Source organism: Bos grunniens, chromosome X (assembly GCF_055505025.1).
Source record: "Bos grunniens cultivar Pamir isolate PY7600 chromosome X, Bosgru_T2T1.0, whole genome shotgun sequence".
NCBI lineage: Eukaryota > Metazoa > Chordata > Mammalia > Artiodactyla > Bovidae > Bos > Bos grunniens.
In genome coordinates this window covers 18,184,692-18,204,301 of record NC_141194.1, presented here as the reverse complement: position 1 = coordinate 18,204,301, position 19,610 = coordinate 18,184,692, and the positions used below count along the sequence as shown (strand labels likewise).

The following is a 19,610-nucleotide window of genomic DNA, read 5'->3' as shown; positions in this document are numbered from 1 at the left end:
ACTCTGTGCGACCCCATAGACGGCCTCCTACCAGGCTCCTCTGTCCCTGGGATTCTCCAGGCAAGAACACTGGAGTGGGTTGCCATTTCTTTCTCCAATGCATTAAAGTGAAAAGAGAAAGTGAAGTCGCTCAGTCGTGTCCGACTCTTAGCGACCTCATGGACTGCAGCATACCAGGCTCCTCCGTCCATGGGATTTTCCAGGCAAGAGTACTGGAGTGGGGTGCCATTGCCTTCTCCGAAACTAGCACTACATTTTAAAAATACATATGATAATACTTTAGAAATTATGAAATAACCAGATAAGGTATTTATTTATAATTATTATAATTATTTATCATTTCTTGAAGGCTTAGGTACACGCCTTCAAAGGACTACATATAGAATGAACCAATACCCAGGACATCTTGCTGTTATGTAATAATTAGGATATTAAATAAAGTTGTTGAAGGGTGTCTTTCCCTATTACCAATCCTCTGTGAACATTGCCATTCACTCTCTGTCCTACTGACAAGTAATTTTTTAAACAACTTGTTTGTTGAAAATAGATACTGGGAATATGGTTATTAAAGAAAGAAAAAGCAAGGCAAAACAGTAATAGTCTATTATACTTAAATTTTTAAAAAACTTTCAGGACAATTCAAGAAGGTTGTAGTACACTATGGAAAGGCTAATATAAAACAGCACTCTGAAATGTATGATATGGAGATGATGACATACTTGATCAGATTTATTTATTTTTTCTTTGATTCGCTGCTTAGAAAAGGCAACAAAGTGAAACTTATGGGTTTGGCTTAGTTTTTTTCTAATATCCTGAACCAGATACATCCAAAGGAGTATCAGGGAAGAGTAGTGGCATCATATACTTCTAAAGTTATTCCTAATACAGGGTAGAAAATGGAGACCAAGAATGGTGTTACAGCTAATAAAAATGCATTTTTGAGCAGGCTATTTTCTAAACCTAAAAAGACCCTGATTAGCAAGTATCCCAAATGATTAAATTATGTTAATTCTTAGATGGGAGTTAAACTGTGTTCTAGTGGATTTATCTTGTAGAAGAGGACAGGCTCATATATACCACTTATTTTCTGTTTGGTTATGATGTTATAATCCTTCATGTTTATCCCAAGGGTACTGAGCTCAACTGTGAAAAAATGAATAGTAACTACAAGAGCAGATTATAAAATAGTTAAAACACAAAATAGAGTAGCACCACTCCCCAGCAACTACATAATTTTCATTTTGAGAACAAACTCAGCAAATTCTGATTGCCTCATGTGAAATTTCAAGAATGGCAACATACAAAGCAAGAGAAGATTGTGGAAACCAAATGCAAGGCTCAGTTCACAGAAATACAACCAATAACCCTAAAATTTATGTGGAACTATACAATACCCAGAATTGACAAAGAATTCCTGAGGAAAAAGAACAAAGCTGTAGGCATACCCCACCCCCACAACACACACTAACTTCAGACAATACTACAAAGCAACAGTCATCAAAACAGTATGCTATCAGCACAAAAACAGACATATGGAACAATGGAACAGAATAGAGTCCAGAAATAAATTCATACATCTACGCTTAATTAATCTTTAACAAAGGAGGCAAGAATACACAATGGAGAACAGGTAGTCTCTTCAAGCAAGTGATGTTAGGAAAGCTGGACAGACTCATACATACCAATGAAGTAAGAACATAACCTCTCACCATACACAAAAAAACTCAAACTCAAAATGGCTTAAAGACATACATAAGACATAACACCATAAAACTCTCAGAAAAGAACATAGGCAAAACATTATCTGACATAAACTATAGCAGTATTTTCTTAGGTCAGTCTCCCAAGGCAGTAGAAATAAAAGCAAAAATAAACAAATGGGACCTAATAAAACTTACAAGCTTTTGCACAGCAAAGGAAATCATAAACAAAACAAAGAGACAATGTAAGGAATGTGAGAAAATATCTGCAAACCATGGATTTTTCTGTAAGATGGTATGGAAAACCCTGAACAAACTTTTTGGCCAACCCAATATGTGAAAATGAATCACTTCACTGTACACCAGATACTAACACAACATTGTTAATAACTTCAAAAAAGAAAGGCTCAATTTTCCTATTAAATATAAAAAGAGTTTATCAAGTTTTTCAATACCTTTCTTTGCCCTTTCCTTATATTCATATCCTTGCTTTGGAAAAATCGTGCCTATATTCCAAAGTGTCAAAGAACAAGATTATTTATGACAGCATATTAAGTGTTCATTGAGTGCATTCAAGCACATTTATGAAGATGTAGTTTTGTGCTTAAAAATATCTGAACACAAATTCCTTAGAGATATACAAAGAAAGGTATATGGTGTAAAAGCCCAAAGTATATATTGTGTTGGCCAAAAAGTTCATTGGGGTTTTTGGTCACATTGTATGGAAAACCCCAACGAACTTTTTGGCTAACCCAATAAAAAGAATATATACTGAAAGGAAACACTTATATAGCACTTACAATTTACTATTCTAAGCCTTTCATGTGTGCTTATTTGCTCCTCATAAAAGTTCTATGGATGAAGATGGTTATTATCACCACTTTTACAAGAGCTTAATATCTGACATAGAGAGGTTAAGTTCTGCATCCATGGTCATACAGCTAGTAAGTGGGATAGCTGGAATTTGGACAGCTTGGTTCCAAAGTTCATACTCTAAACCACTATGCTATTTTGTATCTCCCTATGCTATTCTGTAACTCCCTATTCTGTACCTCTGTATAATGTGTTGGCACATTATATATGTAACATGCACTGCCTGGTGAAGATCTATAAAAGGAAATATTTTCAATCTTAAACTCAATTTCTACAAATCTAGAAAAAGGAAAGGGGAAAGGAAAGAAAAAGGAAGAAAGGATCAATAAGAGCCAAAATGGAAACAAGAAGCTGTATGTTGTAGATGATTAAAAAAAAAATATATGTGTGTGTATGTGTATGTGTGTGTGTATATATATATATATATATATATATATATATATGGAGAAGGCAATGGCACCCTACTCCAGTACTCTTGCTTGGAAATCCCATGGATGGAGGAGGCTGTTAGGCTGCAATCCATGGGGTCGCTAAGAGTCGGACAAGACTGAGCAACTTCACTTTCACTTTTCACTTTCATGCATTGGAGAAGGAAATGGCAACCCACTCCAGTGTTCTTGCCTGGAGAATCCCAGGGACGGGGGAGCCTGGTGGGCTGACGTCTATGGGGTCGCACAGAGTCGGACACGACTGAAGTGACTTAGCATAGCATATATATATACAGATTTTCCCAGAGGCATCACATAACCATGTGCCATCTAATCACTTGGTTGCACAATCCTGTCTAGCAACAGAAGAAAGGTGACAGAAAGATATACCAACTAAGCTTAGGCTTGAATTATTGAGATGGCTATTCTGTCATAAATACTCTGCACTTGGAAAAGTCAGCTTTTTTTGTGGGGATCTTTATTTTCCTCACTTGGGAATAAATTTGGAGACATATTCCTGAAATGGACTTAAAATTTTTTTTTCTGCAGTGGGTATTTTTTGGCCTTTATGTATATATATTTGGCCTATATATGGATTTTGGAACATTTTTGGTAAACTTAAAAAGTCAGTGAGTTTATTTTGACATTTTAAAATGCTATTCTTTAAAATTAGGTATGGAGTTATGGCTAGGTCCATTTTATTTTAAATCTGATGTAGAAACTTCAGTGATATTTTTCTCTAAGCATTAATGGGGAAAACTGAGAATTCTAAGCCTAACAGACTATTTTGAAATATAAGTAACATTTTACCTGTTCATATCATCAAGATGCTCAGCAGCAAAATAAAAGCTTTTGATTTTAGGATGACAGGCTTTGAATGCACTGCAAAAGGAAACAGAGTACATTCATTTCAGATTGGGAAATAAGTTAGAACCAGATAATTTTTATGGATAAAATTGCCTCAAATCTAACCTGAGTATGAATATATAATGCTTCTACCATGATGACAGAAATCAGTTAAAAATTCAATTTTCTGCCCACAAAACTGCTTTCTTATTACCTCAATTTGAAAGCATTAGCCAAGCAATCTATAATTTAAAAGCTAGAAATTAAAAATCAAAACAAAATCCCCAAAAAACCCTTCCTTTTTCTCCCTTGGCCCAAATAAAGTCAACTTACTATTTCTTGCGGCATTCACTGGCTCTATCAATTTTAAATTCAGGCAGGCTGATGAATCCTTCTGCTTTTTCATCCTGAAGAGGCAACACTCTTGTTTAGGATATTATATACAAAGGTTTAAAGCTGACGCTACTATATAACTATGTCTTAAACATCTATACTAATAAAACAGTTCATTTAATCCCTTAAATTAGACATTTGAGAGATTAGAATTTCACTTTTACCTGTTATAGTCCATTAAACTGAATGTATATTTTGAACATTTAGAATAGTAAATATTAAAATATATATACAGAATGTTTAAAAATTCTTTCTATATTAAAATAAAGACAGAAAAAATAATTTAATTCTCAATGTAAAACCTGTTTTCTAAGTATTTTTCCCAGAATGTATACAGACTTTTATAACATATAAAATAACTTTAGTCCACATTTACAATTAAATTTCCTCCCATTTTAAATGTCCAGATGTAAAATATAGGGATATCTATTAATTTAGTTCCTTTTCTACCTCCAGAAGAATCTCTTATCAAACACAAATTAAATAATTATTTTGTTTACTCAACATTTTACAAGTGGATAGGGTAAGTTGATTTTCAAATATCTGACTTGGTTTACATGCTATACATATATATATATATATATATATATATTTATATATATATAAAATGTTATTTTTCACTTGGAAAATTGAATGAAATCCATAAAGTCCCCCTCTCTAATGTGGGATAGAAATACAAGATAGGAGAATTATCTAAAATCTCATGTTAGATATAAGTTATTTCAACTAGTCTAAGCTTCCCTCATTGCTCATTTGGTAAAGAATCTACCTGCAATGCAGGAGACCCATGTTGGATTCGTGGGTTGGGAAGATCCCCTGGAGAAAGGGAATGGCAACCCACTCCAGTATCCTTGCCCGGAGAATCCCATGGACAGAGGAGCCTGGCAGGCTACCATCTATGGGGTCACATGAGTCGGACACGACTTAATGACTAAATCAACCAAGTATTTTTGGCTAAACCCTTTAATCATTGTTGTTTCTTTCATGTACATAAGCCAATTCTCAGACATTTACTCCCAAACATTGATGTGTGCTATAACCAGTTCATGGCTTCTTATATATCAAGTTCAAGAGACATTACACATTCCCACCTGCTATCTCAAAGAAAAAGAATAGAGATTCTCAATTCTTTTAGTGTGTGTATGTATGTTTATATGTAAAACTTAGTAAAATTTGATGCTAATGATAGTGACTAAAATGTATATTATATACAAAAGTAGTGTTGTAACTTCCAATATTTTTTAATGAAGAAAAGGTGAAGTGAAGTCACTCAGTCGTGTCTGACTCTTTGTGACCCTGTGGATTGAAGCCTACCAGGCTGCTCTGTCCATGGGATTCTCCAGGCAAGAATACTGGAGTGGGTTGCCATTTCCTTCTCCAGGGGATCTTCCTAACCCAGGGATCGAACCCGGGTCTCCCACATTGCAGGAAGATGCTTTACCCTCTGAGCCACCAGGGAAGTCCATTTTTATTTTCTTCCAATCTTGGGGTAAATACAATAGTCTCAAATCTCTTTCTTAACTTTGATTTCTCTTATGTTACCCTTGATGTTTTTAATGTTAAAATTTAAAATTTTGAAAAATTTAAAAAACTTTTGGGGTAGTTATGATCTCCCCATTATACTAAAAAAAAATAGTGGTCAGTAGACAATCTATAAGTGATCTAAAATAAAAAGAAACATAAAGAAGCTATGTTTTTATACTATTTCATTGACATATAAAAAGTACTTAGCCAGCACACTATTTAAAACCATGTATATTTTTTTTAATGATAAAACAAGTTAACAAAAGAAATTTTTGTTTAAAAATGAATAAATTTATATTAAAAAAAAAACCAAAAACAAACTTGAGGACTTCACTGCCAGTCCAGTGGTTAAGACGCCACCTTCCAATGCAGGGAGCACGGGTTCAATCCCACATACCACGCAGTGTGGCCAAAAATAAATAAATAAATAAAAACTTAAAGTGAACTGATAGATGGCTATAGCAATGGAAGCAAATGTAGAGTTAAGAGAATATAAAAAAAATAAGGTATACTGTATATTTGTTGTGATATTTGACAGGTTATATAATTACTCTGAATATAAATCTAATTACCACAAATGAAATAGGAAATCATAAGAACAATTGGCATTTGTTATATACTCTCCCCTTCCTTCCCCTATTGGGTCAAATGAAATGAATACTTGCAGATTTTTAAAGCTAGTCTACTAGTTCATTTATTCTTTAAGAAAAACTGAAGCAAATGCAGATATTAATTAACTTGCTGCTTCTCCATCCATGGGATTCTCCAGGCAAGAACACTGGAGTGGGTTGCCATTTCCTTCTCCAATGCATGAAAGTGAAAAGTGAAAGTGAAGTCGCTCAGTCGTGTCCAACTCTTAGCGACCCCATGGACTGCAGCCCACCAGGCCCCTCCGTCCATGGGATTTTCCAGGCAACAGTATTGGAGTGGGGTGCCATTGCCTTCTCCAATTAATTAACTTAACTTACTATAAAAGACTTCCTTTCAAAAAAGCAAACATAAAAAAATGTAAAACATTGAACAAAAGCAAGACATTTAAAAATCTTTATCAAATCTCTCTCTCTATATATAATCCTTTTAAGTAAGCTATTGCTTGAATTAGCTTCATATTTTTAACTAGATATACAGAATTTTACTATATATTACCTATGTTTCAGACATGTTTCATTAGAGTAATTGAGACAACTGCCTTCACAGAATCCCACAATGCAACCATTTTAAGAGGGCAGACTGAAAAATTACTAGAAGTCTCGTGAATTAGCCTTAAGTTGATTATATTTTAAAATATAAATCTTAAAACAGTGATTCTTTTGGTTAAAAACAAAATGAATAAGAAAACAAAATGTGCTTGTCCTACCTCCTCATTAATATACCAATAGAGGGATGCATCCTTTAGGACAAACCAGTATTTCTTCCATTTCTGTGAAAAATAACTCTTCGCATCTTTCTTTTTCCAAAGCCAGCCCTCACAGTCACCACGGCCAAGATCTTTGCAAGAAATTCGTCTTTTGCTCTTGCCAGCTATAGGACCTAAAAATAATAGTGGGTAAATGTGCTCTTTAAGTTAATCTATAGATCATAAAAGGTAGAAGATTAATCTATAGATCATAAAAAATAAGTCTGTATATTAAACCTTAAAAATATTTTTCTCATTGTATTAAAATAAAAAAAACTGGAAAATTTTAATACTTTTTCATCTACATAGACATAAAATTTAATTCGAAATGCATGGTCCCAGTCTGAAAACCTGTTGAGACCACTTGTAAAGGGTACCTTGTACCATAATTGACCTGAAGGAGAAGCTGATCTTTGTAGCTCTTGTGCTAGGGGGTGGTTCTCTTCCACACCACACTGGGCTCAGGCAAGAGAGGATGGGTGAAGTGGGCTGGTGATTGTTTCAGTGTAGACTAAGCAGCTAACTGTTTCATTTACTTTTCTTACCTTTGTTTTTCTTCTTTGATTTGTGCTGCAGAGAAGACTGCTGAAATGTCTGAAATCAAAGATGGGGAAGAATGTTATTTGATACACAGAGTGCCACTGAAGTACTAACAGTCGCAGAAAACACTGAAAAGCTGAATGGAACAGTGACTCTGAACCCCAGTGAACAAAAGTACTTTCTTTTTCCAAAGACTCAAAACAAATTCAAAAATCATGCCACTAAACTTTCTTATCTCTTGTGAAGCAGGAGAGAATAATATTATCTTTGTCCTTATTCTGTAGGCAGAGAAATAGGGATACAAAGCAGTGGTGAAACTCAGGGCTCTTAAACATGCAGAGTACTACTGCGTACCTTTTTTAGGGGTTTAGAGTGCCTTCTCAGGCAGTCTCACTTGATTTTCACAAAATTTTACGAAGGAGTCAAGCAAATATGACTATCACTTGTTCCTTTGAAGTTCATTCTACTCCATAAGCCACCACTAGCTACTGATCTCCTAGGCAACACTCCCAGGTGTTAAATATTGGGGTGGCTGAAAGTTCATCAGGGTTTTTCTGTAACAGCTCAAAGAAAACTTAAATAAACTTTTTGGCCAACCTAGTATTTCAGTACTTGAATCAATATTTTCTTCTCACACCTACTTTTGCCTCTATTACACAGAACTAATCTTCATGTCGGAGAAGGCAATGGCACCCCACTCCAGTACTCTTGCCTGGAAAATTCCATGGACGGAGGAGCCTGGTAGGCTGCAGTCCATGGGGTCGCTAAGAGTCGGACACGACTGAGCGACTTCACTTTGACTTTTCACTTTCATGCATTGGAGAAGGCAATGGCACCCCACTCCAGTACTCTTGCCTGGAGAATCCCAGGGACGGGGGAGCCCGGTGGGCTGCCGTCTATGGGGTCGCACAGAGTCGGACACGACTGAAGCGATGCAGCAGCAGCAGCAGCACCAGCAATCTTCATGTAGGTGATGTCAGTACATTGGCTCCTCAGTCCCTTAGCTCCAATGCTCTTTACTTCTCCATTCTCCAGCTATCCACCCCCATGGCCCTATGTTTGTTATTCTTAAGCACACTCCAACAACTGCCTCTATTATCTCCATTCTACATGGTACACTACCTCCAACCCAGCAATTTTTTAAAAGAAAATCTCCACTCAAGTATCCAATTTATTGACATTACCACTGTTTTGTGCCTTTATTTCTCTTATTCCACTTGATTTCCACAGAACACCTTTATAACCATTCCCTGGAGCTATACTTCCTGCATCATGCTTGCCGAGCTAAACAGCCATCCATTAAACCCACCTATCAGTCCATTCCATGCTAAGGACCAGAAGAGTGTAATGTCTTAACAGAGAAACCCACAACTGGTTTAGCTTTCAATTAATGACTACAAATCACTGGTTCTAGTCAGTCTACTAAACTAGATTGTTCACTAGTCTAAATAAGGTTAAATTCATATGAGTAGCTAGTTAGGGTAGAGAGAACAGTATACATAGTTTTAATTCACAGATAATCCCTCAAAACGAATTTTAGGTAACAGATTCTTCTTTTTCTTTACAAAGGTATATCTGTAAGGAACAACTGGATTTTGTCCACACAAAATCTGCTGGCCTTGGGTTTATACAGAAAATTCATATTACGTGACATACTTTATTTAATATCTTTGCTTATAAAATAACATTCTTTGTTGTTTAATTGCAAGTCATGTTCAACTCTTTTGTGACCCCATAGACTGTAATAATTTTCACAATTTGTATATGGTTTACATAATTCTTAGGAATATAATATTATGGATGGATATTAGTCCTAAAGATAAGGATCAAATAATTTGCTGACATTCAGTGTAACCCAGAAATAACCACCCAATATGTATGTGGGATGTGTGTGTGTATAAATCAGTTGCAGGATCCATGGCTATAGAAATTCACAATTAATTTTAGAGAGAAAGCATAAAAGATAAAACCCATCATGTTATGCTAATTTTCTTGAGTGCACTTTGCTTCAGAATAATAACTCAAATAATAACTCAGGCTAGTATGTTTAAGTATAGTTAATTTACATATAGTTATTTTCCCTAAATTGTTTGGCTGTAAAATTACTGATTAGGTTTTTTTCGTTTAGTGTTACCACAAGTAATCACTGTAATTTAACAGCTCATTATTTTTAAAAATGACAAAGATGGGGGTGGTTTGTTTTTTAGGAAGCTACATGGATAACAGACAGCTTTAAAGAACTGAGTTATATAATGTACTTCCTATGCTTTTTGCACATTACTTCTTAGAACCTGAAGGTCTAGTTTAAAATCTACACAAAATGTATTTTATGCTCTCTAGGTTTTCTTTTTCAACAAGATTATCTTTTCTTTCCCTATAGAAATATATTCTCATACTTATCATTATCATGAGTGCAGAGTATAATCAGTATACATATTGTTGGAACCTAAGAACTCCGAGGCACACAGTACAGATTTATCCATCATTCAAAGAAGCAAAGCTTTAGCTATCTTTTTAAAATGTTGTAAATACTACGGCATTCCCTTAAAAGAGACTTCATTATTTTTTCAAGTGATGTGATATTTTCTAAAATGAAAGTTAATTGAACTATATTCTTTTGAAAGTAATGGAAAAAAAACAATGAAAACTACAGTTAAGGAAATAGGTCCCTTGTGTAGAAAAGTGTTAATATAGCAGGCCTGAGGTTGCTATCATAGAAGGGCCTGCTTGCAAGGCTGGCCCTCTGCTGACATCTGGGAACTTGGCTAGTAAAACAATTCTCTGTATTGACATGCAGCCTCCCTAAGCAATAAGACTACTTTGCCCACCTGGGGACTAAACACTTGCTTTAATTTCAGGAAAGGAAAAGTAGCTGCTAGGCAGAGGATGCCTATGTAACTAATTCAATAAAGTCCTTGGGTACTGAGTCTTTAACAGGCTCCCCTGGGCAGAGACACTACACACGTGTGATTGCATTTTTGCTGCTAAGTGAAGTGTACTCTGCATGATCTATAATGAGGAGAGAGCACAGGAAGCCTGTAGGTGGATTTCTTCAGATTCCATGGTCTCTTTTTTCCATACCAATCTGGCTGGATACCCTTGCTGTACCACTGTAATAAAATCTTAGCTGTGGATAGAACACAGAGTCTTCTGAGGCCTAGTCAATCACTGGACATGTGGGTGATATGGGATCTTGACATAGACTCATTTTCAAAAGATTACTTAAAAACTTATATCAGAAACTGTTTAATATTCACACACATAAATAAGCTCCTGATAGTGAAGGTTTCCTCATGTTATCAGCAGGTATGATTAAATACCCTGAGGTGCAAATTTACAATCCTGTGTAGTCTTTCTTAGTAAAAAAGATGGAATTATTCATTCTGACAGGTATTTGATATCATATCCCCAGTTTCTGACAACATCACGAAATATTTAATAAAAGAAGGACACTAAGAATAGACACATGACTACAATGGATAACAGCAAATCATATAAAGTGTTATGACCAATGTAGAAAAACAAGGGGCTTGGAATCCTTGCTTTCATGATAAATGCTTTTCTCACAATAGAGAAAATTCGTAATATATTTTATTTCTGTATTTTTCTTAATAGTTTCAGATCACCCTTCTTCCAGGTTCATGTTTAATAAGCATGCTCTTTAGAAGTTCTTTCATAGCAGTCTGTGAGTAGCAAACACGTCTAGGTATTTATGTTTGAAAATATAAAAACCTTTCACTCTTAAATAATATTTAGATGGGTATAGAATTCTGAGTTGAAAATAATTTTCCCTTTGCAATCTGAATATATCACTTTATTTTCTTTTAGCATCACTGCCCTTAAAACATCTGTAGCTACTCTCATTCATTATAATTTGTCTTTAGTCTCTCTGTTAAGTTTTTAAATATTTTCCTCTTTATCCCTGATATTCTGCAATTGCTCTCTGATGTGTCTAGGTTACAAATGATATTAATGAACCCCATTTCAAATTCATTGTGTTGTACTTGAAGGCGTTTTTCAATCCTGAAAATTCTTAGGCATTCTCTCTCCAAATGGCCTTCTTTACTTACTTTCTCTTTTTTGTCTCTAGATGTATGTTGGTATCTCTTAATTTACCATCTATCTTTAATACTGCTATCCTTTCATATTTCCTCAATGCTTTTTAGGTGAATTTACTGTTTTCCAATTTTCTAATTCTCTGATTTTACATACCTGTATAAAGTTTATTTTACCTATAGAGTGTTTATTTCACTGACTATATTTTACATATCCAGGATGACTAGTTGGTGCTAGCACTTCTGAACATCCAGTGTCTTAGTCATCCTGTTATTACTTCAAATTTTAAGGGCTTTTTGGATTTCCCAAAATTTCCATCTATTAAGGAAAGAATCACCTTTAACAAGTTATTGCTCTGGTCAATGGCTGTATCTTTCTTCAACCTTCTTATACTCATGGGTGAAGAAGCTCTGTTTGCCCTCCCAGCTGGTTTCACCCCATGAGTCAATCTTCAGTTTCCTGACATGGCTGGGGTCCATTTGTTCTCTCACACCCATTAGAGTAGACTTCTGGTCATCTCTAGCCCTTTCTGGACTCAGAGCCTAACAGGTATATGGCTTTAGTTCCCATTTATTGTTGTGCAATTTTGTTCTTTTTTCTAGTCCCTGGAGACTAGATATCATTTTTGACCATGACTATCTTTTTATGTTTGGGGTAGGGGTGTGTGAGAATTTAAAGTATGAGCTCATAATGCTTACTGACCACCAAAAATAGATTCCTTCTGTAAACATTTTTGAAGGTCCTTTCTCTTAAAAAATATTTTTATATTATTTCCTGAATTATCATTCAATAAAATCTTTCTAACACCATCATTTGCACTTTATGTTTATTGTACTGAGCATTTGGGTGAAAGTTCTTTGAACTTTCTCCCTAAGAGTGTTTATAAGCTCTGATCTTCAGCAACTTATAAATTTATATAATCAATGGGGACTTCTTGACTGAGCTACAGGCTGCCTAACTCAACAGATTCAATGTGTTCAAAACTAAGCTTCTCATACCCACCACCCATCAACCAATTCTGCTCCTCTTCTATACCTTAGTAAATGGCAATTCCATTTCTCCCCACAACTGTGCAAACCATGAATATTAGAGTCAATGTTAACTCTTTCCTTTCTCTTACAGCCCATAATCAATCCACCAGTAAGTTATATCAGCTCTGCACTCAAAATATGTTTAAAATAAGACTGTTTCTTACCATCTCTATTACTATCACCTCAGTCGAAGCCACCATCATCCCTCACCTGGATTACTGAAATATCTTATTGTTTGCCCTTCCTCTGTCCTCACTTCTTCTGTTTTTAACATAAGAGGCAGAGTGATCCTGTTAAAACATGATTTGATCATGAAAACTCTCCAATGGCTTCTCACCTCACTTTGAATAAATACTCAAATTCTTCCACTGACCCTGAAGGCCCTGTATGACCTGGGCTGTTCCCTTTGCTTCTTGCCCCTTATTAACTTTGCTCCAGCCACACTTGCTGTTTCTGGATTGTGTGGAATAGAGTCCCACCTTAGGGTCTATACCCCTGCTGTTCCCTCTGTCTGAAATATTTGTTCAGATATTGAAAGTAGCTCTTTTGCCACCTTCCTGGTTGCCCATTTCTGTTCCCCACTAGCTTTAAAAGAATCTAATTCAAAGAATGAGACCACTAAGCAATTGAAACTAATTTGTGATTATGCTCTTCTGAATGCACACCATGCCTTCTCTAAACTGTTGATTTTTTTTTTCCTAGATAAAAGGAGGAAAGAATGAAGAATTAAACAGTTAAAAAATGACTAGCTCTCTACTCTCAACAGCCGTCTTAGCAATCCTGAGGCAGATCATGCAGGCAAGAGAACATCTGAAGTCAGCCAGTCTGCATGCAATGGAGGATGATGCAGAATCCAACTTCCTGCTTCAATGATTCACTAAGATTCTTGATCCCCATTTTCAGTTCAGTTCAGTTCAGTTCACTCAGTCGCATCTGACTCTGCGACCCCATGGAGTGCAGCATGCCAGGCCTCCCTGTACATCACCAACTTCCAGAGTTTACTCAAACTCATGTCCATTGAGTTGGTGATGTCATCCAACCATCTCATCCTCTGTCATCCCCTTCTCCTCCTGCCTTCAATCTTTCCCAGCATCAGGGTCTTTTCAAGTGAGTCAGCTCTTGGCATCAGGTGGCCAAAGTACTGGAGTTTCAGCTTCAGCAGCAGTCCTTCCAATGAATATTCAGGACTGCTCTCCTTTAGGATGGACTGGTTGGATCTCCTTGCAGTCCAAGGGACTCTCAAGAGTCTTCTCCAACACCACAGTTTAAAAGCATCAATTCTTCAGCACTCAGCTTTCTTTATAGTCCAACTCTCATATCCATACATGACTAATGGAAAAACCATAGCTTTGACTAGATGGACCTTTGTTGGCAAAGTAATGTCTCTGCTTTTTAATATGCTGTCTAGGTTGGTCATTAGCTTTTCTTCCAAGGAGCAAGCATCTTTTAATTTCATGGCTGCAGTCACCATCTGCAGTGATTTCGGAGCCCCCCAAAATAAAGTCCGTCACTATTTCCATTGTCTCCCCATCTATTTGCCATGAAGTGATGGGACCAGATGCCATGATCTTAGTTTTCTGAATGTTGAGTTTTACCATCCCCATTTTATGCCCCTTTAAAAACTGTCATGGCTGAGCAGAATCTTCGGAGTTGGTGTCTGGACCATGTCCACATTTTCCCCAGATTGCTGGCTTTTCTGATTAAAGCACCTTTCCTTTCTACTGACACTTGCCTCTCGAATTATTGGCTTATGAGCAGCAAGCAGCCAAACCTGAGTTTGGTAACAATACCGTTATGGCTTACTCCCTTACCTCCTTTAGATCATTCTTCCCAGGCTTCCCTATAGAAAATGGTTTTCATTATTGCCTGCAACACTTCCTGTTTTCCTCCCCTGCTTTATTTCTCTCCTTAGAACTTAGCATTACCAAAAATACTTATACTTCTTGTTTATTACTCAGCCCTCCCTCCAAATATAAGCTATATGAAACAAAAATTCTACTTTATGCATTGTTTTATCCTTTGACTAGAACAGGGATTATTTAGTACTAAATAAATATTGATTGAGTGCATAAAAGTTGAACAGACCACCAGCAAAGAACACAGGATGTAGTCTTAATTAATTGATTGCTTTTTAACCTGAAGTCCTTCAGCAGGAAATAAGTAAGCCAGGTATCTTTTCTCTAGCAATCCATGTACAGCATATTACTGAAAGTTTGGTTCTTTAGTAGACTCCTTTTGTTAAATAAAAAAGTTTTTTTTTTATCTAATTTTCCAAAACATTACTGGAAATGAGATCTGTCTTAATGCACTTAGTTTGAATTAAATTTGAATTCAAGATGTGGCCGGCAAAAGTGCCTTAATGTGTCAAAAGATATTTATGCATACAATTATATGATGAATTATGAATGGATGTGTTGAAATCACAATTCAACTCATAAAAATAGAATGTGCTAAAATAAAAGGCCATTATGAAAGCATTGTTGATCCTCTTCTTAACCATGGTGATGCATGCAACAGTATTCTATTTGGCTATAAAAGATCGCTTTTTCAGACATTTGCCTGAAAAGACCATTTGTCTTTCATTTTGTCCACAGATGTTCTGTTCAAACATTCTCCCCATTCTCCCCTATTCTAGATGAGGAAATGTGGGGGAGGGTAATTTGGGTCATTCTTATCCTGAAACTTTCAGAAGCACTTATTTTAATTGTGGAAGAAAATGACAGTTTCTGTGTTACATTTTGAAAGCTCAGCTACTATTAAATTCTTCTCAAGTTGCAAATTGCCATACTTATGGAAAAATTTGCAATCAAAATACTCTCTTGTTGCAATATAGCAACTTCCTCTTACTGTAATTTTCTGCAAAGTTCCAAGATTTCTCCAGTCAAACCAAAAGCTTATTTCTTATACATAAGGTGCTTAGCAATTTGAAACTCTTGGGACAACTGATAACTATCTCCACATATTTAATCTTTTTTAATAAACAAAAGGCTTTGAGATTTAAATATTTCACAGAGAAATGTATTTTCACTTACTTTCTCATTATTGTGTGTCAGCAGAAAAAGTCTAAATATGAGTAAGTGTGATATGGTAATGAGAGTAAATATTATCTTAAGAAATCTTCAATTTACATGAAATAACAGCATAGAACTGAACAAGCTTGTTGCCCATTCTGGTACAGGAGAGAAACTGCTGAATGGGGTGGGGACAAGATACTGCATGCACACTGGTTCTCTGAAGACAGTGGGGTGAGCTTGCTCTGGATTCTGTCAATAAAGTTAATCTGACTTTATATTGACTGAAAATGGCTCTACATATACTTACAAATAAGTGTATTTTAAAAAATAGGCATGCTAATAAATTATGAGTCAAATAAGAACAAAAAGGCAATGACTGGGGGAATTTAGAGAAGGTTAAATTCATTAGGAAGGGCAGAGTCAGTGTTTCATCAGAAGAATACCATGCACATCAGATTCAGAAGGAAGTACGTAAGGGAAACTTACACAGTATTTTATAAGGTGATTTCCCTTTTCCTATCGAGTAGTAAGTGGTAAGATGGGAAGAAGAGTGAAGAGTAATGACTGGTTAGGAAGAGTAACAAAAGTCACTACCCTTGGGAAATAGGAACTGTCATTCTTGGATCTAAATAATTATCTTTACTGAGGGCTCATGTGTGAGGCTGAGTGACTGAACTGACTGAATGACACGTGTGAGGCACAGCATTAGGGACCTTGTATCAGTTATCAATCTTAATGCTTATAATACATTTGCTCAGTGGTGAATGCCATTTCAAAGAGGAGAAAACTGAGAGTAGATAACTTATTCAGGAGCACACAGGTAGTGGCAGAGTCAAAATTCAAACCCAGGTCTACCTATTCACAAACCCGTTCTAACCACTCCATGCAATATCGCCTCTCAGGCAAGTATTGTGTAGTCATGGTAACCATTTTAGAGAAAAGAACTGCTTTCTGTATCTGACACAAAGATATCCATTTATGAAAACCTCCCATAACATGTGATATAAGTGCATTGTTATGTGGAAAGGTTCTGTAAAACAGAAAGATACTAGGATTATACTTTTATATTCATGGAGATAATTTAAACAGGTAACACCTTGTGTAGCTTAGTAGCTCTGTTGTGTCCGATTCTTTGCGATCCAACGGACTGTAGCCTGCCAGGCTCCTCTGTCCATGGTATTCTCCAGGCAAGAATACTGGAGTGGGTTGCCATGCCCTTCTCCAGGGGATCTTCCCAACCCAGAGATAGAACCCAGGTCTCTCGCATTGCAGGCAGATTCTTTACTGTCTGAGCCACCAGAGAAGCTCATCTCTAAATTTACCAATCTTACCAGTCTAAGACTTTACTAGTCTTAGCAATCTTACCAATCTAACATCCTACCAATCTCTGATTCTCATGCTTTTGTCGATTTTCTTTGAATTAGCAAGTTATACTGCTCTGTGGGATTTTAAAAAAAGATTTGCAGCTGTTTGGGGGAGGTAACCATTAATCATATTTTCATGAGAGGAAGGCTCATGTTAACATTTTAATTTTGCAAATGAGATAGAAAATAAGGTACAGAAAGGTAATAAGTCTCAGCCAAGTTATACAAGGATGAGACTGCATTCATATTTTATTCCAAACATATTAACAGTGTTAACTGAATTCAATGCAATTAAAAAACCCTATGTCAATACTGATGAGGAAATCAGTGATCCAAATAAGGCAAGCCTGCCTCTCCACTAAATTCTTTACACAGGAGAAATCTCTTGGAGCTGATTCATTGTGTTATGCAATTTTTCACTTGATACATTGCTGATTATTATGCCTTAAAATTACTTGGTTCAATTTCTCAAAATGCAGTTTTTAACTACTGCATTAGTTTCTACAAAGGCAGAAACCATCTGCTTAGCTTGCCACTCTCTACTCAACTCCTAACACTGGACCTGACATATAATCTTCTATTGAAAGCATGAATCAAATACTACCTATGTGTGTGGAAAGTGAGGGTATGAGTTATGACATCTCATATGCAATCTGTCAGCATATCCAGTCCACTCATATCCAGAGTCCAAGGCCTTCTCACTTCTTCCAATTAGCACCCAGGGCTAAGCCCCTATCATCTCTCACCTGAATTGACTAAATCCTAGTCAACTGACTAGACTGTCTTGTTTTCATGGTTCCATACTACACAAAGCCCCTGCAGCCTATTCTCAACACACCAGCTGGAGTGATATACTTTGAAGGGTGCTGTCTCAGCAAGAATGGAATGCACAGCACCAGGAGAACAATACCATAGTAGAGATCAAGAGACCTGACTTCTAGTTCTCCATATTCCAGCTCTATGGCTGTGGATAAGTCACTGAAAGTAATCTTCATCTCAATTTCTTCATCGGCAGGATCAGAGAGCTGGACCAGATGCTTTTAGGATATCTTATAAGCACTAACTGTACATGATTCTGACTTACAAATGAAGGGAGAAAATGGCTAGTTACCAATGCACATCCAATTATTGATGTGTCAGGAATTAATTACATATACCTGTAATCAGTGTTAATTTGAACACAATGCTAGATTATTCACTGAAAGGTACTTGGTTTATGCTTAAGTTGCACCATGTATGAAAATCATTTATTTCCAGCCATTTTAGATATAGCTATTGTGGGGTGTTTGATTAATGTGTACAACATGGGACAGAGGCAGAAACTTTGAATAGGTGAAAAGCAGAACTAGGACAGTGCCTGCTCCTGAATCTTCTGTTTGACAAACTGTCGACATTTATGTGTCAGAGAGATCAGGATAGGCTTGCCCATATTTTGTGGCAAAGAAATGTTTATGATCAGAAAAAATTGAGAGAACCAGATTTGCCTTTGGAAGGCTATTCAATGACATAAAAATAAACTATCTGCAAAAGAAAAGAGAGAAAAATAATACAAATGAATCACCTCTAATGAAGAATGTACAAAAAGTTAAAACTCTCAAATAAATGGATATGGCATATTTTGTCAGCAATTTTATGACAATCATAAATATTGGGAAAATTTCTGGTTATTGATTTAATGAAAGTGAAAGTGAAAGTCACTCAGTCATGTCTGACTCTTTGTGACCCCATGGACTATACAGTCCATGGAATTCTCCAGGCCAGAATATTGGAGTGGGTAGCCTTTCCCTTCGCCAGGGGATCTTCCCAACCCAGGGATCAAACCTAGGTCTCCTGCATTGCAGACAGAGTCTCTACCAGCTGAGCCACAAGAATCTGAAACTAAATGGTTTGGGGTTACCTTTATTTTTAGTTTTGTTGCTCTGATAAATTGTACATATTTTCTCACCATGGGATGCTTGCCATGTCAGTGTAATTTGTTCCAAGAATTCTAGCTTTTATCTAAATACCTTTATGGGTATGAGGATGTTTATATCAGGCTCTTATTCTGGGATTTTTGCTTAGAGAATAGACGAGCCCTCAAAGACACTCACTCAAAATGTTTCTATATCTGTTAGTTTAGTTGCAGTCTTCTTGATCCAGAGATTGTTTTTCTTTACCAGAAAATCTCTCAAAGGTAATACTGGATAAAAATAAAAGTTAAGTTTAGAAAGTTTCAAAAGTTCCTATACACAAATTATTTTATAGTAAAATAAGATAAATCACACACTGCCTTCTTTTCTATACACAACCACCTACTAGGACATGATTTTAAGACTGAAAAAGTAAAACTGGTTTTATCTAACAGAAAGGAAAAAAGAGCTCGATGGGGATATTTTAAAAAAAATTATGTTTGCAACAGGAATCAAATCATCATTATGCTGTCAATTTAGATGGCATTTTCCATAG

The 19,610-nt window shown here is 36.1% G+C and overlaps 1 protein-coding gene across 6 annotated transcripts in view; it reads right to left on the bottom strand.

Moving 5' to 3' along the window:
* Positions 1-19,610, bottom strand: part of CNKSR2 (connector enhancer of kinase suppressor of Ras 2) — a 286,090-nt gene that overhangs the window by 58,947 nt on the left and 207,533 nt on the right. For all 6 annotated transcript variants that reach the window (XM_086387243.1, XM_086387241.1, XM_086387240.1 and 3 more), the window contains 4 exons: positions 7,706-7,754; positions 7,122-7,294; positions 4,181-4,254; positions 3,812-3,883 (listed from right to left, as the gene is read on the bottom strand). In XM_086387243.1, coding sequence (XP_086243369.1) covers positions 3,812-3,883; positions 4,181-4,254; positions 7,122-7,294; positions 7,706-7,754 — 368 coding nt within the window. The remainder of the gene's footprint in view (positions 1-3,811; positions 3,884-4,180; positions 4,255-7,121; positions 7,295-7,705; positions 7,755-19,610) is intronic.